Genomic DNA, 26252 nt, shown 5'->3' on the forward strand with positions numbered 1-26252 from the left:
CAAGTCCCGCAATGAGCCCCAAATTACATCTAATTGTTGCTCTTTTAAATGTGAATATTAAACCACAATAAAACCTTTTTGTGATATATGGTTAATAGTGAAAGGGGTAGAGTGTGGCGCAGTGGTTAAAGCTACAGCGTCAGCAACCTGGGGTTGTGGGTTCAAACCCACACTGCTCCTTGTGACCATAGGTAAGTTACTTATTTCCCTCTTGCCCCAGATACATTAGATAGATTGTGAGCCCATCGGGACAGACAGAGAAAAATGCTTGAGTACCTGAATAAACTCATGTAAACCATTTTGAGCTCTCCTGGGAGAACAGTATAGAAAAATAGATAAATTTACACTAAATATTCTTTGATTCAGATTCTAGTTTTACTTTATCTTTTTTAAACTCATGCTTTATTGTTCTGGACAGGCTCCTCTGCAGAGCCCACCATCATCACCACAAAGCAGAGATGGTCTAACTGCTAGTGCAGCCTTTCCATCTAAATAAACTTAGGTTTTGGTTAATGTGACCATATGTCACATTTTGAACGGGACCGTCCCGTTTTCAGATCACCTGTCCTATTGTTCTCACGCACAGCTTCAGGACGCCGAAATGTCCCGTTTTCAGAAAGAGCATCCCGAAGCTGTGCTCAAAACGTTGATCTCAGAGTCCAGGATTTCTCCCTGCTTCCCCAACGCCAACGCAAAATAGATCAGGTGCGTGCAGTAACTGCACAAGTCTTCTTTCCCTCCCTTTCCCCCCCCCCCCCCCCCGACGTCAATTCTGACGTTGGAGAGGAAGTTCCAGGCTGGCCCAGAACTTCCTCTCCGAAGTCAGAACTGACGTCGGGGGGGGGGGGGGGGGGGGAGGGAAGGCTTGTGCAGTCATGGCCTTTTGTTGCATTGGCGGTGGCTTGGTGAAATCAGCGGCGGGGGTGGGGCACGGAGAGAGAAAGAAAGGGGGCAAGGAGAGAGAAAGAAAGAAAGAAAAACAGACAGAAAGTCAAAAAGAAAGAAAGAATGGATGCACAGTCAGAAGGAAGTACAACCAGAGACTCATGAAATCACTAAACAACAAAGATAGGAAAAATGATTTTATTTTCAATTTAGTGATCAAAATGTGTCAGTTTTGAGAATTTATATCCACTATGCACTATATTAAATGGGTTCGGGGGGGTTGGTTATGGGATTCAAGGGATCAGGTGGGGGGGGTCCTGTCCCATTTTGAAGAAAAAAATAAATGGTCACGTTAGTTTTGGTTCTAGAGTTGCTACTTTAGGATCTTTCAGACCAGAGGCCAAATCAGTAATGCAAGTCTGTTTTGTGTATTTTAGAGCTGGGCATGTCCCAGACTAAATCTATGCTGGCTTTATCTTATGCATGCTTTTTTTATGTGTTCTGTCATTTTGTTCTTTATAATAGTCTCTACCATTTTGACCAGCACCGACATCAGACTCACCGGTCTATAATTTCCCAGATCATCTCTAGAATCTTTTTTTTAAAAAAATTGGCATTATGATGGCTGAGACATACTGTCATGTCATTTGCACCCACTGCATAACATCAATGTTTCTGTATAAATGTTTCAGGCATGTCTTAAATGTTGTTTCACTGGCTGCATTTTGGGCACAGGACAGGTATGCTCTCAGGCGTAACTGAGCACTGTAGAATATAAGAAAGAAGATGCACTTTTGGGAGATGGAAAAGAGAAAGCAGGCTGCAATGGAAATTAGAAGGTGTTCAGACAGCACAGCATTTGGGGCTCAGCCTTGGCACCTAATTGCTCGGGACTAAACTTCAGTCCCTAATCTTACACCTGATGTTCCCTAAACACACTGAGTCACCAAGATAGCATCCTTCAGTAATTACACACTCCTGACCACCATGCAGTTCACACATTCGCTCACTGGTACCTGGCACAGCAAGATCCTCCTCGTGAGCTATTCTTCTCCAGCTCCAGCTGGGCATCTAGCAAGATTTCCTCCATGTTCTCATTATGAATGGAAGAAGATGAGGGGACATGCTCGAGGCCCCCACTAATTCCACGGAGGCTGCTGCTGTTGCTGCTCTGGGTGTAGTGCATCTCCACCCACGAACCTGCCAAGGGAATCCAAAGAGAGAATGACCCAAAAGGGAAACGGGAAGGGAGGGAAGAAAGGTTATGTGGGAGTGGCCAAGAGAGAATAATTAAATGGAACTGCAGAGGCTTCCAGTTTCAATATATTCTGGTAGTTTTCCTGCAACATGCATGTGCACTTTCCGATTTCTGCGTCATCAGGAAAGTTTTCCCGGACCCTCTGCTCCAATTCCTACGCATGCCAAGATTAGTAGCACAGATTCTGCTTTTCCAACACGCCCTATACTAGAGCTTCTCAAACCAGTCCTAGTTATTGTGGATTTCCTGAAAACGGATTGGCTGGGTGTGCCCTGACAACTAGGTTGAAAAGCTGTATGCTGTACCATATTAGTTCTGCTTTTCTAATTGCTAATAAAGCTTCCACCACAATCTCCACACCCCCACCCTCACCCCCACAGTCAGAATGCAATTATTTGGGGAGACTCAGGGCTAATAAGGCAGACAATAAGTATATAGGCTCCTCCCTTCCCTCCATCAGAATATATCACTCGTTGGCATCCAGATAGTGGTGGTGAGAGCCTGTCACACTACTCTAAAATGCTCTTCCTTCCTTCCCTGATGTGCAGCCAGCACCACATGGTCATAGAAACATCATGTAGAGCTGCATATCTCAGGCAAAAACAGGGGGAAAAAACAAAACCACAAACTAAAATGTAACAAAGGCTGAATGGAATTGTCCAGATCAAAATGATGTGCACTAATGAAAGTGTCCTCCAATGCATCTGATAATATAGGACTTACCAGACTTCGAACAAAAAAGAAAGTCAACTAAAACTTCTCAAAAAATGAATATAACATCAGGTAACAAGCATCTCGCTGCTAAAAACGAAGAAAAAGAAGAAAAAAGTGCATGTCGAATCATTGAGTCGTTGGATGTATTTTTATGTCATTGGATGAATAAAGATTCCTATATTATCAGATGCATTGGAGGACACTTTCATTAGTGCACATTAGCGCTGCCCGATTCAGGAAAAAAAACTTTTGATTCGATTCGATTCAGCCTATTGAATTGGTTTTTCGATTCGATTCAATTCGATTTTTCTGCCCAACTGGGTGTTTGTTTGTTTTTTTCAAACATCCTGGTGGGTTTATTTTATAGCCTCTTCACCCCCTTTGCCTTCTCCTAACCACACTGGTGCTGTGGTGTAAACAAAATAAACAAAACCAAAAAAAAGACTTTTCCTCTCTCTGTTAAATCCTAGCTCACGTTTGCGGTCTAACACCAGCTCTGGCAGGATACACGTTTCAAATCTGACATATTGTAATCACAAAACAGAAAATAAAATTAGTTTTTCTACCTTTTGTTGTTTGGTCATTATTCAAATCTTGTTGGTCCCAGGCTCTGGTTGTCTTCTGATAACTTGCTTGCCAGGGTCTCCTTCTTTCTTCTTTCTCCGTGCTAACCATCCATCTGCCATCTCTGTCCTCCCCTTCCGTTTCCCTTCCCTCCCCAGGAGGTCTGGTATCTTTCCTTTTTTACGTCTCCCTCCACAGATCCACCTTTTCTTAACTACCCTTTTATCCAGCATCTCTCCCTCCTTCCCCACCACCCCAGGTTCCACCGTCTCTCCCTTTCTTTTCCCAACTACCCTCCTATCTAGTATCTCTATCCCCCCTCCACACCATCCCTTGTGTCCAACTTCTCTCCCTTTCTGTTCCTTCCCTCCCTAGATCCCATTGTCCATCATTTCTCTCACTCTCCTCTATTTTCAGACCCATTATTTCTTCCCCCCCAAAGTCCGGCATATGCACGTCTTTTTGAACCCCCCCTTCCTTCCGTGTACTTCTATTATCAGGGCCTCCTCCCCTGAAGGCCTGTCCTCCCCTTGAAGGCCTGCATCCCCTTGAAGGCCTGAATCCCCTATGAAGGCCTTCCTGCCTGTCCCCCTTGAAGGCCTGCATCCCCCCTGAAGGCCTGACCCCCCTTGAATGCCTGCCTGTCCCCCCTGAAGACCTGTCTCCCCCCCTTGAAGGCCTGCATCCCCCCCAAAGGCCTGTCCCCCCTCCCCCCGAAGGCCTGCCTGCCTGTCCCCCTTCAAGACTTGTCCCCCCTTCAAGGCCTGCATCCCCCCGGAAAGCCTGACACCCCCTTGAATGCCTGCCTGCCTGTTCCCCCTGAAGACCTGTCTCCCCCTTGAAGGCCTGCATCCCTCCCGAAGGCCTGTCCCCCTCTTGAAGGCCTGCCTGCCTGTCCCCCATGAAAGCTTGCCCCCTTGAAGGCCTTCATTCCCCCCGAAGGCCTGTCCCCCCCTTGAAGGCCGGCCTGCCTGTCCCCCATGAAGGCTTGCCCCCCCTTGAAGGCCTGCATCCCTCCCTGAAGGCCTGCATCCTAAAACTAACTTCCTAAAACTAACTTCCTAAAAGAGAAATCCATTAAGATATTATTAAGATGAATGTGAGGAAATCACTGCCTATTTCTAGGATAAGCAGTATAAAATCTTGCCAGTTTCTTGTGACCTGGGTTGGCCAATGTTGGAAACAGGATACTGAGCTTAATGGATAGGGTTACCATATGGCTCCAGAAAAAGGAGGACGGATTGAGACATCCAGCTTTTACTTCCACTGAAAGCAATGGAGATAATGAGGACAGATAGAGACATCTGGGTTTTACTTCCATTGAAAGCAATGTAAATAATGAGGACAGATAGAGACATCTGGGTTTTACTTCCATTGAAAGCAATGGAAGTAAAACTTGGATGTCTCAATCCATCCTCCTTTTTCTGGAGCCATATGGTAACTCTACTGATGGACCTTTGGTTTGTCTCAGTATAGCAACTCTTATGTTCTGAGCCCAGTGAGTGTCAGAAGCCTGTTTCTCCACTGGCAGATTGCCCTAAAGTATCTCTGCTAGCACCCGAGAAGCTTTTCAAACATCACAGTTCAGCACTTCTGGCTGTTAATCTCATACACTGTGAGCTCAGCAGCTAAGAAATGCCAGCCCATGAGTTTTAGAATTGCTTGTGGTTTGGGCACAGAACGTGCAGTATAATTGGCAGGCAAGTAATAGGATCTACTACCCATGTCAGCTGAAGGGGAGCCACACATGAAGGGGGGGGGGATGATGCAGATGGAATGGATGCAGACAAAAAGGAAAGAGGGGAAAGAAAGATGTAAGAAAAGTGGTGGAAAATGCAAAGGAAATGGATGCCGGGGAAGAAGAAAAGAGGCAGGGCAGCTGCTGAGGAAAAGAGGGAAGGCAGCAGGTACATGAGAAAGGGGAGGAGAGGGAAATGAAAGGTTGCTAGAGGCACAGATTAAGAAATATGGTAGGATGAGAAAGAAGTCAATGTAAGAATAAGCAATATGCTGGAAAACGTGTACTCTCTCGCTGCCAAGAAATTCGCACTGAGCAGGAAACTCACATTTTGGAGGACCATCTCCCACCCAAATTGAGGAAACTTCCTTGAACCAATCAGAAGGCATTAGCTAGTAATTAGCTCTTAAGAAACAGTCGAAGAAATCCTTGAAGGGTGACCTACTAATTACAACACTACAAAATAATAATAAAAATTAAATATTACCATAGCCTAACATAGCGGAACTTGAGTGTGATTGTATGTGATGATCTTAAGGTGGCCAAACAGGTTGAAAAGGTGACGGCGAAAGCTAGAAGGATGCTAGGTTGCATATGGAGAGGTATGGCAAGAAGGAAAAAGGAGGTATTGATGCCTCTGTATAAGACTCTGGTGAGTCCTCATTTAGAATATTGTGTACAATTCTGGAGGCCACACCTTCAAAAAGATATAAAAAGGATGGAGTCGATCCAGAGGAAGACTACTAAAATGGTCCTTGGTCTTTGTCATAAGGTGTATGGGGACAGACTTAAAGATATAAATATGTATACTTTAGAAGAAAGGCGGGAGATGGGAGATATGATAATAATAATAATAATAATAATAATAACTTTATTCTTATATACCACCAACAATCTTGCGACTTCTAGGCGGTTTACAATGAAGAGAAACTGCACAGACATTGAATTACAGAGTGTAGCAGTGAATATCTGATAGTAGCAACAATAAAAATAATAACAACAGTTTATATTCTGCAGGACCGTGAAGTTCCATGCGGTTTACAATGAATTGGAAAAATTCCATAAATTGAAAGGAACATTCATAGTTAGAGATTAGAGGTTAACAGTTTACAAGATCTAATTTGGGGAGGGATTGCGATGGGGGCTATTGTCCTGATTCGTCACCTAGGTATTTCGAGAACAGGTATGTTTTTAGGTGTTTCCTAAATTCACCATAATTGTTTGTGTGTGTAATTAGTTTTTCCAAGTCTTTGCCCCATAAGGCTGCTTGGTATGATAGAAGTTGTTGATGGTGTCTCTTATATTTGCATCCTCTGGCTGGTGGGGAAACGAATTTCTGGTGTGCTCTTCTCTCATGTCTTTTGGTTGGGAATGAGAAGAGGTCTGTTATATATTTAGGGGCTAGACCGGATAATACCTTGAAGCAGAGACATCCTAGTTTGAACTTCGTACGTGCCTCCATTGGCAGCCAGTGCAGGAGTCGATAGGAAGGGGTTATATGATCGGACTTCTTCAGTCTGAAGATCAACCTGACTGCTGCATTTTGTATCAGTTGTAGTCTCTGCATTTGCTTCCGGGTGATTGCCAGATGGGTAATGTTGCAATAATCAAGGTGGCTTAGTATTAGGGATTGTACCAGAATTCTGAATGCTGAAGCATCGAAGTATGCTCTAATGGACCTAAGTTTCCAGAGAGTAAAAAACCCCTTTCTGACTAGGGAGTCCACATGGTCTTTCATAGTTAGACCTTGATCCAGTATTACCCCCAGAACCTTCATTGTAGGTTGAATGGGGTAGTTAAGATTGTTAATGCGTAGTGGTGTTGTGGTGATATGTGGGTGTGGCGAGGCTATGAAGAATTTAGTTTTATCTGAATTAAGCTTCAGTTTGAATTCTGTGGTCCATTGTTCCATCAGGTTTAGCGCTTCTGTTGCCGTGGGGGTGATTTCGGAGGGTGACGTATTAAACGGGATAATGATTGTAAAGTCATCTGCATAACTGAATACTTTTATACCCCGTTGGGCCAGCTGCATGCCTAGTGATGATATATAGACGTTAAAGAGTAGTGGGGATAATGGAGACCCCTGTGGAACGCCTGATGGGTTTCTCCATGTTTTAGAGAGGTTGCAGTTGAAGCGTACTTGATAGGTGCGGGTCGTAAGGAATCCTCGGAACCAGTCAAATACCTCACCTCCGATGCCAATTGCGTCTAAACATTGTAGCAATTTTTTGTGATCCACCAGGTCGAAGGCCGAGCTCATGTCAAATTGCATGATTAAGGCATTATGGCCCTTGCTGAATAAGTTGCGTAAGTATTCTAGGGTCGCTGCAATCACCGTCTCAGTGCTAAACAGAGGTCTGAAGCCAGACTGGGTTTCATGTAGTAGTGAGAACTGATCAAGGTAGTTCATCAATTGGGTATGTACTAAACCTTCCATTATTTTTACGAAGAATGGAATGGATGCTACCGGTCTATAGTTGGTTACAGATGTTAGGGATTGTTTACGATTTTTTGGAATTAGGGTGATTATAATGTGACCGTTATTCGTTAGGAATTTTCCGTTTTTGAACTTATTGGTCAGATAACTCCACAGTGTTAGTTTAAAGTCTAATGGGGCTGTTTTCATAATGTTGGGGGGACAGGGATCTAGAATGCAGTGTGATTTAGTGTACTTGTTATAGAGTTTTATGAAGTTATTCCATTCTAGATCCTGAAAGGAGGTCCAAAACATATCCACAGGTATTTCGTTTTCATGTATGTTGGCTGTTTGATGGGCAATTGTTCCTTAGGTTCTTAATTTTTGAGTCAAAGTGTTGAGCTAGATCGTCTGCTGATGGAAGTTTTATGTCGTGCATGGATTGATTGTGGCGTGTGGTGTCGAATAAATTTGTAACCAGGTTGAACAGTTCTTTAGTGTTGAATCCTTTTGAACTCATATTGGATGTATGAATTTTGGATGAGTAGAATGTTTTTCGTTTTTCTTTTATCAATTGTTTGTAGTCCTTTATGTTGGATCTCCAATTGTTCCGGTCTGATATTTCTCCTGTTTTATTCCAGATCCTTTCTAGTCGTCTTACTGATTGTTTCATGTTTAATAATTCGGAGTCAAACCATTTATTATATTTATTTGAGCAGTTTGTTCTGTTTCGTTTAGGGGCTATTTTATCTAGGATGGATGTGCTTGTTTTCGTCCACTGTTCTCAGAACTCATCCCCTTCATTTATTTCCTCACGCGATTCATAATGTGCCCAGTATTCCTCTGGGTTGATGTGGCCCCTTGTGAGATGTTCTTTTTTTATCTTTGGGTGAGTTTTTTCTTTTGGTTGATTCCAGATTAAGTTAAAGTAGTAGGTGAAATGATCGGACCAGATGTCGTGGTACCATATACGTCGGATATAGAAATAGAAGGATTTAGGATCTTTTTTGAGGACATAGCTACCAAATCTAACTGATGGCCTTTTTCATGAGTTTGTGTGGATGAAGGGAGATTGTAGTTGAGTGAGGATAGGAAGTTTTTAAAATCTTTCGTGTCAGGATTGTCCTCATTCTCTAAGTGTATGTTTACATCTCCTGCTATAATACTGTAAGACGGAGTAATTGAATTATGTAGAATGAATTCGTAGAAGTCCTCTCTGGCCTTTGACCAGCTTTTTGGCGGGACATAAAATAGAATACAGGAGAGGTACTCTTCTAGATTCTTATTACTAATTTTGCATGCTAGTATTTCTAATTGGTTGGTTATCTTGGATTCTACTAATTCAAGTTCAAGTTCTTCCTTAAGGATGACTGCCAGTCCTCCCCCTCTTCTGTCTTCGCGGTTTAACATGTGAATTTTATAGTTATCTGGCATTAGGTCGTTTAGTATTGGATCTTCTTCGGACAGTAGCCATGTTTCTGTTAGAAAGAGGCAGGCTAACTGCTTGTTGATGATCCAATCTTTGATTAAGAAAGCTTTGTTCCTTACTGATCTAGTGTTGAGGTAGGCGAAGGGAACAGAGGTAGTTGTGCTGGGTAAGGTGAGTGTAGTGGTTTTGATTGGTTTTATTTCCCTTGTTCTTTTTTTGGTGGTACGGTGTGGTCTACCGTTACTTGTGATTATTTTGATATGATTTACTCTTTCTTCCTGTTGGTCAATTGGAAGCCTAATGGGTGTGACAGGGTAATGAACGGAGTGAAGTTTTGGATAGAGCGAGATAACGTTCCTAACGTTATTGCTTAATAAATAGATCAATAGGATCAATAAGAGCTTCATGTTTGCTGGTTGTTGTAATTGGTGCTAATCTTTGAAAAAGGTCGGCTTTTCTGTGTCGGGAGGGGGGCGGAGCCGGGCTCCCACGCTCCTCTCCTTGTTGCAGAAGGGCCGGCGAAAGAGGCAGGTTCCTCCGGTGCTAATCTTTGAAAAAAGGTCGGCTTTTCTGTGTCTGGAGGGGGGCGGAGCCGGGCTCCCACGCTCCTCTCCTTGCTGCAGAAGGGCCGGCGAAAGAGGCAGGTTCCTCCGGTGCTAATCTTTGAAAAAGGTCGGCTTTTCTGTGTCGGGAGGGGGGCGGAGCAGGCTCCCGCGCTCCTCTCCTTGCCGGTCTCTCTCTCGGTCTCTGTCCCCCACCTTGGACTCCCTCACTTGGCCAACTCCTTCCCTTGTGGCTCCTTTAGTCAGGTCAGACAGGCAGAGTTGCTCTGAAAAGTGGAAACCTTTAGATAAAAAAGAAGAAGAAGCGGCTGCCGAGGTCGGTTCGTGTTGTGGCAGCTTCCGATTCAAACGGAGCTGCCCTGAGCAGGAAACTTTAAAGGAGGAGAAAAGGCACCACAAGGGCCGTTGGGAGTGGAGTTGGGCTCCCGCACCCGACCAACTCCTTCCCTTGCGGCTGCCGAGGTCGGTTCGCGTTGGGGCAGCTCCCGATTCAAACGGAGCTGCCCTGAGCAGGAAACTTTAAAGGAGGAGAAAAGGCGCCGCAAGGGCCGTTGGGGGTGGAGTTGGGCTCCCACACCCGACCAACTCCTTCCCTTGCGGCTGCCAAGGTCGGTTCGCGTTGGGGCAGCTCCCGATTCAAACGGAGCTGCCCTGAGCAGGAAACTTTAAAGGAGGAGAAAAGGCGCCGCAAGGGCCGTTGGGGGTGGAGTTGGGCTCCCACACCCGACCAACTCCTTCCCTTGCGGCTGCCGAGGTCGGTTCGCGTTGGGGCAGCTCCCGATTCAAACGGAGCTGCCCTGAGCAGGAAACTTTAAAGGAGGAGAAAAGGCGCCGCAAGGTCCGTTGGGGGTGGAGTTGGGCTCCCACACCCGACCAACTCCTTCCCTTGCGGCTGCCGAGGTCGGTTCGCGTTGGGGCAGCTCCCGATTCAAACGGAGCTGCCCTGAGCAGGAAACTTTAAAGGAGGAGAAAAGGCACCGCAAGGGCCGTTGGGGGTGGAGTTGGGCTCCCACACCCGACCAACTCCTTCCCTTGCGGCTGCCGAGGTCGGTTCGCGTTGGGGCAGCTCCCGATTCAAACGGAGCTGCCCTGAGCAGGAAACTTTAAAGGAGGAGAAAAGGCGCCGCAAGGGCCGTTGGGGGTGGAGTTGGGCTCCCACACCCGACCAACTCCTTCCCTTGCGGCTGCCGAGGTCGGTTCGCGTTGGGGCAGCTCCCGATTCAAACGGAGCTGCCCTGAGCAGGAAACTTTAAAGGAGGAGAAAAGGCGCCGTAAGGGCCGTTGGGGGTGGAGTTGGGCTCCCACACCCGACCAACTCCTTCCCTTGCGGCTGCCGAGGTCGGTTCGCATTGGGGCAGCTCCCGATTCAAACGGAGCTGCCCTGAGCAGGAAACTTTAAAGGAGGAGAAAAGATAGAGAAAAGATAGAGATAAGATAGAGATGTTTAAATACCTACGTGGCATAAATGAGCATGAGTCAAGTCTCTTTCATTTGAAAGGAAGCTCTGGAATGAGACTGCATAGGATGAAGTTAAGAGGTGATAGGCTCAGGAGTAATCTAAGGAAATACTTTTTTACAGTGGAACAGTCTCCCTGTGGAACAGACTTCCGGAGGAAGTTGTGGAGACAGATGTCAGCATAGCTATTGCTAGCAATCAGCATTTTCAGTTGGCATAACTAATGTCAGCAAAGGCCTATGGGAAATTATATCAATCTGACTCTGGCATGTGAATGCAGATAGACCCTGAGGGCAGGGAGACGGTTTCAAGTAGCCCTGATTAAATCATGATTAGCTAAAAGGTGTTAATGTCTGATTAAGAGGGTGCTTAGGACAATGGGTCCAGGTGCACAGATAACTAAAGTTAATCAGAAACTATTGTCAGAGACATACTGGAAATACATATATGACTTCAGCCTATTATTCGTCTATCTAGTACAAGTTTACTAAGGAGGGGGAGATTTAACTTCTATTGAAGCTCAATAGTTTCTATATTCAGAATAAGATTCCAAGCTATCTCTTTCTCTGTCTATCCTTCTCTTTATCTATGGAACCCGAAGCTTAGACCATCACCCCATCCCCCTTTCTCAATCTCTCTCTGGATCTTCCTGGAACTTCAGGCTTCTATGCTTCTATTTTCCTCTGAACTCTGTAAGGCAGGGAAACTGCTTTGCTCTCTCCTTAATTGTAATGCTTAATTGTAATGCTTTTCTGTAAGCCTATTTCTATAATATATTCTTTATGCAATCACCTCTGGCTGTGTTTCTTATTTGATTCTACTCCTGGTGAATCTTCTGTGAGGGAACTGAACCTGGGACCTGGCGTGTATAAGGGCGCCTCTCACATAACCCCTACCACCATACATTGTGGGGGGCCAGCCACTAACAATCCTTACAACAGAGACTGTGTATGAATTCAAGAAGGCATGGAATAGGCACGTGGGATCTCTCAGGTGGGAGGAGGTGATAGTGGATGCTGTGGATAGGAAGATTGGATGGGCCATTTGACCTTTATCTGCCATCAGATTTCTATTTCTATGATACAATCCCTGGAATAAGTTCACACAGGAAATACAATACAATAGCATTTTTATTGTTGTTGTTAAAAAAAGGAGACTTTAATAACATGAAAAATTTGGTATAAAAGAAACTTAGATGAGCAGTTGCAAAGGTCAAAAATTTACACCAGGCATGGATGTTATTCAAAAATACCATCCTGGAAGCCCAGACTAGATATATTCAATGTATTAAAAAAGGAGGGAGGAAGACTGAATGGCAGATAGCATGGTTAATGAGTGAGGTGAAAGAAGCTATTAGAGATAAAAGAGAATTCTTCAGAAAGTGAAAGAAAGGTTCAACTGAAAATAATTGTAAACAGCACAAGGAATGGCAAGTCAAATGCAAGGCACTAATAAGGAAGGCAAAGAAAGACCTTGAAAAGATTTCACTAGAAGCAAAAAAAACACACTAAAACCTTTTTTAGTTATATTAAAAGTAAGAAGCTGGGAAGAGAATCAGTTGGACCACTAGGTGACTGAAGGGTAAAAGGGGCTCTCAGGGACGACAACGACCTCACAGAGAGATTAAATTAATTCTTTGCTTTGGTCATCACTGAGGAAAATGTGAGGGATTTACCGATACCAGAAATGGTATTGAATTCTGATGAAAATCAGAAGTATTACTGCTGCTATGGAGTTTGCCACACTCCCCAGCATCATTGGTGATGTAACAGCATTGAGTGGATATAACACAACGGCATCAGCACGGAACGTGGAAGTCAAAGGAGGAAGAATCAACACAGCAGTGAATATTCTGCTTTATTTATCTCTGGTTCCATTGGGACTTTCATAAGGTAGTAAATGGTTTTCAATGTTTTTTTGCAGCACCTGCATCCCATTGCCCTAAAGAAGTGGTTTTATGCCATGAAACGCGGGTTCCCCCCAGGAAGGGGTTTGTTAGTGTGCTCACATGGTTGCATTACCCTCATTTTCCCACAGAGTTCTGGAGGTGTTTTTTTTTAATCCGGTGATGTTCTAGAAGATGAGCCATATGTTCTGCTCTCTTAATGCCTGAGGCTTTTTCCTCCATTGAAGTTAAATTGTTTGCTATTGTAGCTAAGCAGTGGAGTTATATAGCTTGAATTTTTGTTCCTCTATTCCTTTTGTTTTTGAGTTATTCAGTTCTGATAAACCAGAAAAACAAACAAATCTCTGTAACACTGGAAGATGTAATGGGTCAATTTGGCAAATTGAACAGTAGCAAATCGCCTAGACCAGATGATATATATATATCCCAGAGTGCTGATAAAATTTAAAAATGAACTTGCAGAGCTATTGTTAGTAATTTGTAATTTTTCTTTAAAATCCAGCATAGTTCTGGAAGACCAGAAAGTGGCTGATGTGACGCCAATTTTTAAAAAGGGTTCCAGAGGTGATCTGGGAAATTATAGACTGGTGAGTCTGACATCTGTGCCGGGCAAAATGGTAGAGTATATTATAAAGAACAAAATGGCAGAATATATACTGTACGTTTATGTGTTATTCATTTATTTTTTTACCATACTTGCGAATGCAGTTTTGTGTCTGTCAAAATGCAGGAGAGACAAGAGAGGGCAGCTGGGGCACTGGTGGATGCAGAAAATCATTTGCGGTATGCTCCAACCGCCTCTTCCTGTTACTAAAGTCAGGCTACACCAATCAGGAGATTTCGGAAGTAGGAACCCAAGCACAATACCGGGTAGAGCTTTGGATTCTTGGCCAGAAATAGCTAAGAAGAAAAAAATAAAAAAATTTAAATTGAATCAGGTTGGGCAGACTGGATGGACCATTTGGGTCTTTATCTGCCGTCATCTACTATGTTACTATGTGGCTCCCATCACTACCCCTTTGGTCTGTAGGAGTAGCTTATGTCCGTCCATCTGTAAAAAAGTTTTCCGTTAGACCCATAGATAACAGAGACATCAAGAATTCTGTTGGACATTGATGTGGCCTCATTCGATTCTCCAAAGCTTTTTGGACTATCTCCAGACATGCTTTCTATGGTAAAGAGGTGTACAATGATACTATATCCAAAGTTACCATAATCACTGGTTGGTCAATTGGTTCCATGGTTTGTAGCCACTGTAGAAATTGACTTGTGTCCCTGATATATGAATTTCCTGTCTCTTCGAGGGGTTTTAAATAATAATCAGCAAAGGAGTAAAACAGATTTGATGCTGCTTATCCTAGGATTAAGCAGTGGATTTTCCCAAGAACATCTCAATAATGGCTTATGGACTTTTAGGAAATTATAAACCCTGCTAGGTTAACTGCTTTCACCACATTCTCTGGCAATGAATTCCAGAGTAGAGAATGGCATGGGAACAGGTACCCTGGTTAACTGCGGAGCAGGAGCAGTAATGGGGACAAAGCCTGCAGGGACGTGGTGGGATGCGGATAGAGCCCGCAGTGAAAAGACGGAGACAGGGACAAATGTTGTCCCCTTGTCATTCTCTAAAAAAACTTAACACATCTTAGACAATTTGCAACTGAATTCAATGATTTAAAAAAAACTGCAGGAGCTGGTTTTGGATTTAAATGAATTACTATTAAATAACATAATTTGTGTCTTGTCTGCTTTTGATGTGGCAACAAGAGTCTTGCCTGCTAATCAGACTCTAACCATCTACAAAGTCCTTCCATCATGTGCCCAGCTGCTCAAGAACCTTACTGTTACTGCAACAGATAAATCCATCGTTGTTGGGATCAAAGAACATTTCCAACATTTAACAGCCACTTACTTTCCTGTTTATCCACTACACAATTTAGGTTCTCTTCTACACCCATATCTGAAAGACAATCCAATTACCTTTCCAGATGATTTAAAAACATAGACAACTGAATCTTTCGGAAGGTTGTACCAAAACCAGATCAAAACAGAAGGTTCTATTTGTGATTTATAACAGAATATTGTCCCTTTATATTTAAATATACAATCATAAGTGTTCAAGGCTTGAGGACAGAGTTCACAGGAGCAGGGTGAGACTGGGGCAGAGGTTGAAGGGATGGTGTGGGGACGAGGAAGAGCCCAAGGGAACAGGATGGGGATAGGGACATAGTCGATGGGGACAAACTTTGTCCCCCAAATCATTTTCTATTCCAGAGTAGAAAATGACTTGGGGGACTGTCCCCATCCCCATGGGATGGATCACCATCCCCATGAGTTCTGTCCCTGTCCCATCCCTGCTAGCTCTGTCCTCAACTGCACAAGCCAAGTGTTTGAGGCTTGTGCAGATGAGGATAGAGCTTGCAGTGATCGGAGAGAGACAGAACTCGCGGGAATGGAGATAGATTCCTTGAGGACATGGATCAATTTGTCACCATAAGAACAAAAGAATAGCCTTACTGGGTCAGACCCATGGTCCAACAAGCCCAGTAGCCCGTTCTCACGGTGGCCAATCCAGGTCACTAGTACCAGGCCAAAACCCAAGGTGTAGCAATATGCCATGCTACCAGTACAGGGCAAGCAGTGACTTTGTCAATAACAGACTATGAACTTTTCCTCCAGGAACTTATCCAAACCTTTCTTAAAACCAGCTACGCTATCCGCTCTTACCACATCCTCTGGCAACGCGTTCCAGAGCTTAACTATTCGCTGAGTGAAAAAAATTTCCTCCTATGTGTTTTAAAAGTATTTTCCTGTAACTTCATCGAGTGTCCCCTAGTCTTTGTAATTTTTGATAAAGTAAAAAATCGATCCACTTGTACCATGTCATTCTCTATCAGGGTTTAACTACACCTTGAGTGAAGAAATATTTTCTCCTGTTTGTTTTAAATCTAGTACTTAGTGGCCTCATTAATGACTTGTTTCAAATATCTTAGTACTATTTTTGTGTGAGCTTTGAGCATCAGCCCAGACAGGGAGGTAGAGAGCATAAATGCTGGCTTGCATTGAGATAAAGCTCCTAGTTTTTGTCTTGGGTCTCAAAAAACAGTTTCATATACTGCTTTCCCTCCCCCCCCCCCCCCCCTTTCTGTCTGTTCTAGCCATCATTTTCCCTTTGGATGAGTTCAATATCAATAACAATAGAGACAAGCCATAAAAGCAAACTGCTAGCTAGATAATTTGTTCCTATTATAGCATTCAAAGCAACTCTGCTATTACAGGAATTACAGAGCTTTGCGAGCGCTTTATAATGGTATCCAACTACAGAATGTATGTTGTAAATAAATATGTCCTTAGGCATTAGGATAACATAAACCCCGACTGAACAGTGGGTATTCAAAGGACTCGTTCCTCTTCATTGAAACACAAAGCTCCCGAATGCACATTTAGTTTTTCGGGGTATTTTTGCCAATGGTATCTTTACACCGAGACAAGAGTCCAGCCTCAGTCTGATCACCATCCAAGGCGTAAGTGCAACAATTCATGCATCAGCCCCTAGTTGCTCTGGGCATCAACTTCAAGGTGATGGGAGGGGAGGAGGGCTTCAGACTTACTGTGGAAGCTGTCCTCAGCTGATTCCTGGGGAATAGACATCCTGGATCCCTCTGCTGCTCCGTCCTTACCCAGGCTTCTGCTATTACTATTGCTACTGTTCTACCTTTATGGTAGCACGCTGGTGCTTCCCTCACTCTTTTTTTTTCCTCCTAACCTGCTGCTGACAGCGCAGCTGGAGTGTCACGTGACCTTGTCCAGACTCAGGCTGTAAACAAAAGCCTGTCTGCTCTTCTTAAAAGGGCAATGCACTGCTACCCATACTAGTGTTGTTGCCTTCGGGGTAGGAGAGAGGATAGGCGTAGAAAACAGACAAGAAAAAAAATGGAAACATGAGCTTACATCCAATAGGGTTTGATTGAGAAGTAAGGGAACAAGGTAAAGAGCGATCCAGTCGAGTTTTCAAGATTTCCACAATGAATATGCATATAATATAACTAGACAGGTTTTTTTTTTTTTTTTATTTAAATATACTGTATTTTTATTAAATAACAAAAATCTTAACACTATATTATACATTAAATATAAATGAATCCATATTGCACTTCCAGTTACTAAAATCTGTATTATCCCACAATACAGTGGAAGAAAACCTGGAGCTTGTACTCAGTCCATTCACAAGCCTTTTCTGATGAAAATAAAGCTGTTCCACGTCATAGTCTGTGTGTATTATTTCATTTCTCCAGTATTCTCCAACGTTCCAACAAGCATATATTGATTCGTAGACAAAGCTGTTATAATGCCTTCTCACTCCAATTCAGACTGTGTCCAGCCAGCCCGACGTAGCACCACGTTTCGCTATTACAGCGTCTTCAGGAGCTGAAACTGTGGCAGGTTTTCAACTTCTTTACTGCTTCATTTCATTATAGATTAGCAACTGCACGGGGTACAAAAGCCCACTCTCCTCTCAGACAGGATACAAACAGTTGAATGCATGTATACAATGGAGGCAGTACATGCAAATAGATCTCATGCATATTCAATGAGGAAATCCTGAAAATCCAACTGGATTGCGGCCATGTTCCCCACCCCTGGATCTGACCAATTTCACACTTTAAATGGCATCATTTTCTTTTTTGACTGCTGCTGCTGTTGTAGACATCATAAGAACATAACATAAGCAATGCCTCTCCTGGGTCAGACCTGAGGTCCATCATGCCCAGAAGTCCGCTCACGCGGCGGCACAACAGGTCCAGGACCTGTGCAGTAATCCTCTATTTATACCCTTCTATCCCCTTTTCCAGCAGGAAATTGTCCAATCCTTTCTTAAACCCCAGTACTGTACTCTGCCCTATTACACCCTCTGGAAGCGCATTCCAGTAGTCCACCACTCGTTGGGTAAAGAAGAACTTCCTAGCATTCGTTTTGAATCTGTCCCCTTTCAACTTTTCCGAGTGCCCTCTTGTTCTTTTATTTTTAGAAAGTTTGAAGAATCTGTCCCTCTCTACTCTCTCTATGCCCTTCATGATCTTATAAGTCTCTATCATATCCCCTCTAAGTCTCCTCTTCTCCAGGGAAAAGAGACCCAGTTTCTCCAATCTCTCAGCGTATGAAAGGTTTTCCATCCCTTTTATCAGACGTGTCGCTCTCCTCTGAACCCTCTCGAGTAACACCATATCCTTCTTAAGGTACGGCGACCAATATTGGACGCAGTATTCCAGATGCGGGCGCACCATCGCCCGATACAATGGCAGGATAACTTCTTTTGTCCTGGTTGTAATACCCTTCTTGATTATACCTAGCATTCTATTTGCTTTCTTAGCAGCCGCTGCGCACTGTGCCGTCGGCTTCATTGTCATGTCCACCATTACCCCCAAGTCCCATCCATTTGCTCACTGAGATATTTCCTTCAGTTGGGGTTCTTTTATTGTTTGTTTGTTGTTGTTTTTTTAATCTTCCTTCTTTGAAAATCTTTTATTTTTCCAGGGTTGAACCCTATAATTCTGCTGTTTTAAATATTTGAATAGTACAATGTAGAGTATAATTTGTGTTGTAAAACCACTTTGCTATATGTGATTTATGAGGAAAGGCAATATCTCAAGATCAAGAAACTAAAGACCATAAAAAAACATGAGCACAAAGGGTCTGATTCTCCCCCCATAAAGCTGCAGGTGCCTAATTTAAATGTTTTAATTGGTTTTAAGTGCCACGATATTTGACTCAGTTAAAAACAGATTTTTAAAAATTAGATGCCTTCCAAGATGGACGCTTGTATTTATGGCACCTAGCGGTACTTAGTGACATCAAAGCCTGGAAACGGGCATGTTTAGGGGTGGGGCCGGACTTCAGCATCACCAGGCATCACTAACTGTGATTCTGCAAGGACCCTAGGTGCAGAAAATATAGGTTTGTAAAACCCTGACCTACATTTCCAATGCTTAAGTGCCAGTAACGCTGATTCTGGAAGCGGTACCTGTCCATGATTGACACACGGCAGGAGTCTGTTTTCTAGGTGTCAGCCATGACAGACGCCATTTACAGAATCAGCCCTGAAATGCTTATATATGCTTAAATACAGTACTCTAGGGTGCACAGACCCCTTAGATTTCAGGGTGTCTGTGAACTTTAGTGGGAAAAAAATTTACAACTTATTTTCACTAACCTCTAACTGAAGTTAAGCTTTTCATTTAATAACAAAGGCTGCCTTTACTAAGCCGCGGGGCTTATACTCTGACACCCATTCAATCCCCATGGGCGTTGGCGTATTTAATGCGTCGGCCCGTGCTATTGGGCTTAGTACAAGAGAGGGTCCATATACAGAAACTTAGGTACGGATAAGCAGCCATAAACCGCTTATGAATGCAATGTCCATTTGTCGGCAATATTCAGGTGGCATCAGATAACAAAATTATCTATTGGGATTTATGAACTGCGTTTATGAAGAGATTCACCTAAGATGGTGTACAATCAAAGCAGTTTACATATACTATTCATAAATTTTTTTCTTCTTAGCTATTTCTGAGCTTTGGATTCTTGCCCAGAAATAGCTAAGAAGAAAAAATTTAAATTGAATCAGGTTGGGCAGACTGGATGGACCATTCAAGTCTATATCTGCCGTCATCTACTATGTTACTATGAGAATATGCAGGTACTTTTTTTCTGTCCCTGGTGGGCTCACTATCAACAGTTTCATGTAAAACATAGGGCCTCTTTTGCGAAGCCATTTAGTGTGGGCTGCTGCGGTAACAGCCTCGAAGCCCATAGAGATTTGTTAAAGAGGGGGTTAGTTTTGTCAGCAGCATAGCAATAGTAAAAATGACCAAATATAAACAGAAATGCGGCAAACTTGAAAACAGCAGATTTAAACCTAATAATAAGACTAACAAGAAAAGTATTAAAAATTGTATTTGTAGCTCTCTAATCAATTATTCTCCTTCTGTGAGTGAGCCTACCCTTCCTGTTTACAGACTAACTAACAGCAGAGACTGGGCATGATCCAAGCTACAGTAAAGTTATAGGGCAGAGCCCTAAATAGCTGCTTTTGTCATAGAAAGGGAAGTATTAGATTAGGGTAAGTTAAAGTGCTGTAGCCATGTAGTTTATGCATGTGACAGGAGATGGAAAAGAAATGATGCAACCCTCTAAATCAGTGTATGGCAAACTATTAGAGCAAGAGGCACAACCTGTAGTCAGTCAGCCCGCGCCTCTCCTCCTCTGCTCCTTTTCACCTCTCCTTCTGCAGCCCCACCCCCCACCCATGGTAATAGGAGGATGAGGGCCACGGCCCGAGGACATCCACACATGCACGGACATCAACGTGATGACATTACACACGCGCATGATGTCATCTCGTCGACATCCGCGCATTTCCGGGTGCCCTCCAGCCGCGGCCCCCAAAATTAATGTGCCGAAGCTTAAAAGGTTTACGACGCACTGCTCTAAATGGAAAAAAATAGTGCCCAAGCTGCAACATACAAACTCATAAAAACATATAAGCTCCAACACATGTGCATACATAGGAACATGCATAGACATAGCCCACAAAAAAAGCACAAACAAAATAGAAACACAAATACACATAAAACAGATAAACATAAAAATCAGAGATATTTATTTATTTTGTTTTCTATTCCATTCTCTCCAACGAGCTCAGAACATACACAATATAAAGTCGACACAGGTTACAGGTTAGCATACATACTATACAGTCAGTACGGGTTTCAATTTGCTAGGCTTATGATACTGTACAGACAACACAGGTTTAATTTTGGCATGCTTATGTTACAGTGTGTTCACACAGAAACAGGCACGCACGCAGAAGATTTGAAAAGAATTCCATGAACCATGCTCAGCATGCATTTCTCACTTTTATTCTTTCACTGGTTAGAGCTACTGCCTCAGCACCCTGAGGTTATGGGTTCAAATCCCACGCTGCTCCTTGTGACCCTGGGCAAGTCACTTAATCCCCCCAATTGTTCCAGGTACATTAGATAGCGTGTGAGCCTGCCAAGACAGAGAGGGAAAATGCTTGAGTACCTGAATGTAAACCACTTAGACCAGTGGTTCCTAACCCTGTCCTGGAGGACCCCCCAGGCCCATCGGGTTTTCAGGAGAGTCCTTGAACTGGCAGGACCTGCATGCAGTATGAATGAACTCAGTGCTTTCTGCTGAACAGCAGCAGCAGGGCACAGAACTGACTGCCAACTCCTCAATGAGGAGGGTGGAAGTGTGTGAGAGACGTGACTACAGTAGAGGAAGGGAGGAAAGAAGGGAGAGCAGAAGACATGCAGGCTGTCCTGATATAACCCTATGTCAGCTACTCTCTGCGTTCTGCCACCTGCTTACTAGTCACTGTCTCCTGCCCAGACTCTACCAGAAGTCTCCGATTAGACCAGATGTCTTCAGTAAAATTATGTAGGCTGCAAGGCAGTGTTTTTGTAGTACGTTTTGACGTTCCTGAGTGTCATTGATGGTGCTTTAGCTCAAGTATGACCCATCTGATCATCCTGCACGATTTACTGAATAAATGAGAACTATTCTCTTAGAGCCCAGTGTAATAAAATGTGTTCTGAAATGTTACTGTGAATTTTTTTTTAACTCATGCTTGCATGATGCAGAAAGCAAACAGTATGCAAATGCATCATGAGTTTAGAAAAATGTGCAAATAAAAACTGTGTACAAAATATGAATTACTGAAGGGTCAGAAAAAGTACTTCTGATGTTATTCCTGCACCATAGACTAACACAGAAAAGGACTTTAAGCAAGGATCACTGGAGACTGGTGAAAAAGCCCCCAGAAAAATAAAAGTCCTTAGGTTGGTAAACATTTGAAAAAGAGCAACATCTGGAAAGTTGGGCCTAGTAATGCCCATTGCAGGGGAAATAAGGTTCTGGATCTAAAGGCTGTGATGGAAAAGATTGACTTAAATTTAGTGATGGTCAGACTTGGGTCACTGAAAAACATAATTGGCAAGATGGCCAAACAGGTTGAAAAGGTAATGGTGAAAGCTAGAAGGATGCTTGGGTGCAAAGGGAGAAGAATGGCCAGTAGGAAAAAGGAGAGAAATACAGAGAGGGTAATAGATGCTGGACTGCGGAGATGGGGGAGGAAAGGGAAAGGTCCAGGGGAAGAAAGATAAAGTAGTGTGACAGTAGTGCGTGAAAAAGTTTTAAAAGTAAATTAATACTAATTGAGAGCAGTGAGATACTGTTTTTAAATAGAAACTAAGAAGCAAAGGAGTTTTAAACATAGTTGCTAGTTCATTCCAGTTCATCATTTTCTTCAAACAATTGTAGGAGGAAACTGAAGTTGAGATATTGCAACTGTAGTTCTTTGGACTGTTAATTGTGTCCTGTGTGATTTAATTGACTAGGCACAACCTGGAACTGAGAAAGTTAAAACCTAAGGGGCTCATAATAATAATAAAAAAACGTCCAAAAAGTGGCCTAAATCGGTACTTGGACGATCAAAAAGCCAGATCGTACCGACGTATCTAAAACCAGCTTAGGCCTTTCCCCTGCCTCTAAACGCCTAGAGCAAAGGTATAACAAAAGTGGTCATATTAGAGCGATATGTTCATCTTCAGTGGCACATCTACACAAATCCTTTATTTTATTAATATTAATATTTTTAAAAATTGGCAAATGTAAAGGATTTCAACAAAAAGCATGTAAACCACATTAAAACTACATCAAAATGACATGCTGACTAATATATCGTGCTAAATATTTATTATATTTAAGAATATGAAGAGTAGTCCTCTAAACCAGTGGTCGGCAAACTGCGGCTCGTGCCTACCTGCTTCCCTTCTCACTACCATCCCCAAAGCCACCGCCATTGGGGAACAGGCTGCCACCGCCGCAGGAGAATAGGCTGCCATCGCTGCCATCGGGGAACAGGCCGCCGCTGAGTACTTGCTTCCCTTCCCTGCGGGGTCGACCAATTCTCGCCACCCGACGTCAATTCTGACATTGGAGAGGACATTCTGGGCCAACCAATCACTGCCTGGCTGGCCCAGAACTTCCTCTCCGACATTAGAATTGACGTCGGGTGGCGAGAGTTGGTCGGCCCCGCAGGGAAGGGAAGCAGGGAGAACTCAGAACTTGGCACTGGCCTGTTCCCCGATGGCAGCAGTGGCAGCCTATTCCCCAGCGGTGGTGACAGCATGTTCCCAATGGCGGTGGCTTGGGGGAGGGCAGGGAGAAAGAAAGAAAGAAGGGGGGGGGGAACAGGGAGACAGAAAGAAAGAAGGGAGACAGGACACAGACAGAAAGGGGGCACGGAGAGAGAGAGAGAAAGACAGACAGAAACAAAGGGGGCATGGAGAAACAAAGAAAGAAAGAAATGGGGCATGGAGAGAGAGAGAGAGAGAAAGACAGACATACAGAAAGGGGGCATGGAGAGAGAAAGAAAGAAGGGGGCAGAGTGAAAGAAAGAAAAAGTTGGGGGAGGGAATGAGGTCTGGAGGACAGGAAGCATACAGGAGGCTGAAAGAAGGGAAGAAATATTGGATGCACAGTTAGAAGAATAAAGTGCAACCAGAGACTGATGAAATTACCAAAGGTAGGAAAAATGATTTCATTTTCAATTTAGTGATCAAAATGTGCCCGTTTTGAGAATTTATACCTGCTGTCCATATTTTGCACTATGGCCCCCTTTTACTAAACCGCAATAGTGGTTTTTAGTGCAGGGAGCCTATGAGCATCGAAAGCAGCACACAGCATTCAGCGCAGCTTCCTGCACTAAAAACCGTTATTGTGGTTTAGTAAAAAGGGAGGGGGTATATTTGTCTATTTTTGTATAGTTGTTACTGAGGTGAAATTGCATAAAGTCATCTGTCTTGACCTCTTTGAAAACCTGCGGAATATAAATGATAATTAACATTTTCTCTTCGTACAGTGTGCTTTGTGTTTTTTAAAATTTTATTGTTGGTAGATCAATTTGACTTGGCCACGAAGGTAAGGGGGAGGGAAGGAGGGGAGCTGCTGAAAGACATCTAGTAATCCTTGCATGCATGACTGTGCAGGGAATTATTTTTGTAAAATCATGTTTTGTTATGTGACTGGCATTATTTAGACTTTAATTTCTATGAATGAATAGAATGAAAATGATATAAAATTGGTTGCTTGTTTTTATTACATTACATTACATTACATTACATTACGGATTTCTATTCCGCCTATACCTTGCAGTTCAAGGCGGATTACAAAAGATTTGACTGGACATTTCCAGAGATGATCACATTACAGAGGATTTTACTGGACATTTTCCAGTGAGGATACAAATTTTTTTTTTTTTTTTCTTGGGGATCTTATGGGTTGGATAGAAAACTGACAGTGCCTAGCAGTGTGATATTAGCAAATGGAACACAGTTAGAGTAGGCAAGATTACAATCTTTTTATGGTCTGTTTATATGAAGGGTGATTAGGTGTGATACTTGGGGGAGGATTGTCTGGTGGTAGATGAGTTCAGTCGAGGTAGGTGAATTTTCTGGAGGTAGGTGAACTTAGCTGGAGGTAGGTGAAGTGGTTTAAGGTTTTTGGATGAATTTTTTAAAAAGCAGGGTTTTGATTTCTTTACGGAATATTTTGAAGTCGTCCGATGTTGTCAGCAGGTTGGAGATGGAATGGTTGAGTTTTGCTGCTTGTGTTGCCAGAAGGTTGTCAAACATTTTCTTGCGTTGTGTGCCTTTGAGTGGAGGGAAGGCAAAAGGATTTGGGGTTCTTCTTTGTCTTGTGGTGGAGATCTGGTTTAAGCGATTGTTTAGGTAGGATGGGGAAGAGCCTTGTATTGCTTTGAATAATAGGCAGAGGAATTTGAATTGAATTCGTGCTTGTATGGGTAGCCAGTGGGAGTCTAAGAAGGCGGTTGTTATGTGATCATATTTTCTAAGTGAGTAGATCAGTCTGAGGGCGGTGTTTTGTATGGTCTGGAGTTGCTTTATCATAATGGCTGGACAAGGAAGATATAGGGAGTTGCAATAGTCCAGCAGACCTAAGACTAGGGATTGTACGACTAGTCTGAATTGTGTTTGGTTGAAGAATTTTCTGATTTTGCGTAGGTTTCTCATGGTTAGGAAAGCTTTCTGGGTCGTCTTGTTGATTTGGGACTGCATTGTGCAACATCTGTCTATGGTGACTCCTAGTAGTTTTAGTTCAGGTTGTATTGGGTATTTGGTATTTTTGATTATCAGTTCTGTGATGGTAGGAGATTTGGCTTTTTCGAGCAGGAGGAATTTTGTTTTTTCTGAGTTTAGTTTTAGTTTATGATCCATCATCCATTTTTCTACTGTATCTAGGGTTGTTTCCAGCTTTGCGGTGGTGGTGGGCTCTGAAGGGTCGAAGGGGAGGAGTATGGTGATGTCGTCTGCGTAGCTAAAGGATGTGACATTTAGGTTATCTAAGGTGGCTCCTAGGGAGGAGATAAAGAGGTTGAAGAGTGTAGGTGAGAGAGGTGATCCTTGTGGAACTCCGCAGGGATTTGCCCATGGCTCTGATTTGATATCATTGTATTTTACCCTATAGGTTCTTGATTTGAGGAACCCTTGAAACCAGTTGTAAACTTTGCCAGAGATCCCTATGGCGTCGAGTATCTGTAGTAATATGGTGTGGTCAACTAGGTCAAATGCAGCAGAGAGGTCAAGTTGTATTAGTATCATCTTTTTTCCTTTACTGATGTGTTGCCGGGCTGTATCTAGAAGAGAGACAAGTAGTGTTTCTGTACTATGGTTGGTTCGAAATCCTGATTGTGAGGGGTGGAGTAGGTTATGTTTTTCCAGGTAGATTGTGAGGTATTGTGTGACTAGGCCTTCTATTATTTTGACGTATATTGGAATTGAAGCGATAGGTCTGTAGTTGGAGGGGCTATCTATTGGGCCTTTGTGATCTTTCATGATTGGGGTGATTAAGATCTCTCCTAAGTCCTGTGGGAATTGGCCTTCTGTTAGTGTGGTTTGAATCCATAACATAAAGTTGGTTTTGAATGTGGTGGAGGCGTTTGATAACAGGTAGGTGGGGCAATTATTTAGTTCGCTGGAGGCATGGCTGTATTTGTTGTAGAGTCGGTTCATATCCGACCAAAGTAGGATTGGGAAGTTGGACCAGCTTCTGTCTGCTACGATGGCTTCGCCTGTTATTGGGTTTGTTGTTATCTTTTCGAGATGGGTGGGTGTATCGATGAATGCGGTTCTGATATTTGTGATTTTGTTTTTGAAGTAGTCTGCTAGGTGGATGGCTGTCGGTGGGTGGGTACCTTGAGTGGCAAGATAAGGTTTA

The 26252-nt window shown here is 43.3% G+C and overlaps 1 protein-coding gene across 4 annotated transcripts in view; it reads right to left on the reverse strand.

Annotated features, from left to right (window-relative positions):
• Nucleotides 1-26252, reverse strand: part of LOC117365173 (BCL2/adenovirus E1B 19 kDa protein-interacting protein 3-like) — a 53904-nt gene that overhangs the window by 17241 nt on the left and 10411 nt on the right. For 2 of the 4 annotated variants that reach the window (XM_033955251.1, XM_033955223.1), the window contains exons 1-2: nucleotides 16541-16693; nucleotides 1902-2085 (exon numbers count right to left, since the gene is read on the reverse strand). In XM_033955251.1, coding sequence (XP_033811142.1) covers nucleotides 1902-2085; nucleotides 16541-16580 — 224 coding nt within the window. In that variant the 5' untranslated portion in view covers nucleotides 16581-16693. Of the gene's footprint in view, nucleotides 1-1901; nucleotides 2086-16540; nucleotides 16694-26252 lie in introns of those variants that run through there. The other 2 variants (XM_033955243.1, XM_033955233.1) reach the window with 1 other exon arrangement.

The sequence above is a fragment of the Geotrypetes seraphini genome, chromosome 1 (assembly GCF_902459505.1).
Source record: "Geotrypetes seraphini chromosome 1, aGeoSer1.1, whole genome shotgun sequence".
NCBI lineage: Eukaryota > Metazoa > Chordata > Amphibia > Gymnophiona > Dermophiidae > Geotrypetes > Geotrypetes seraphini.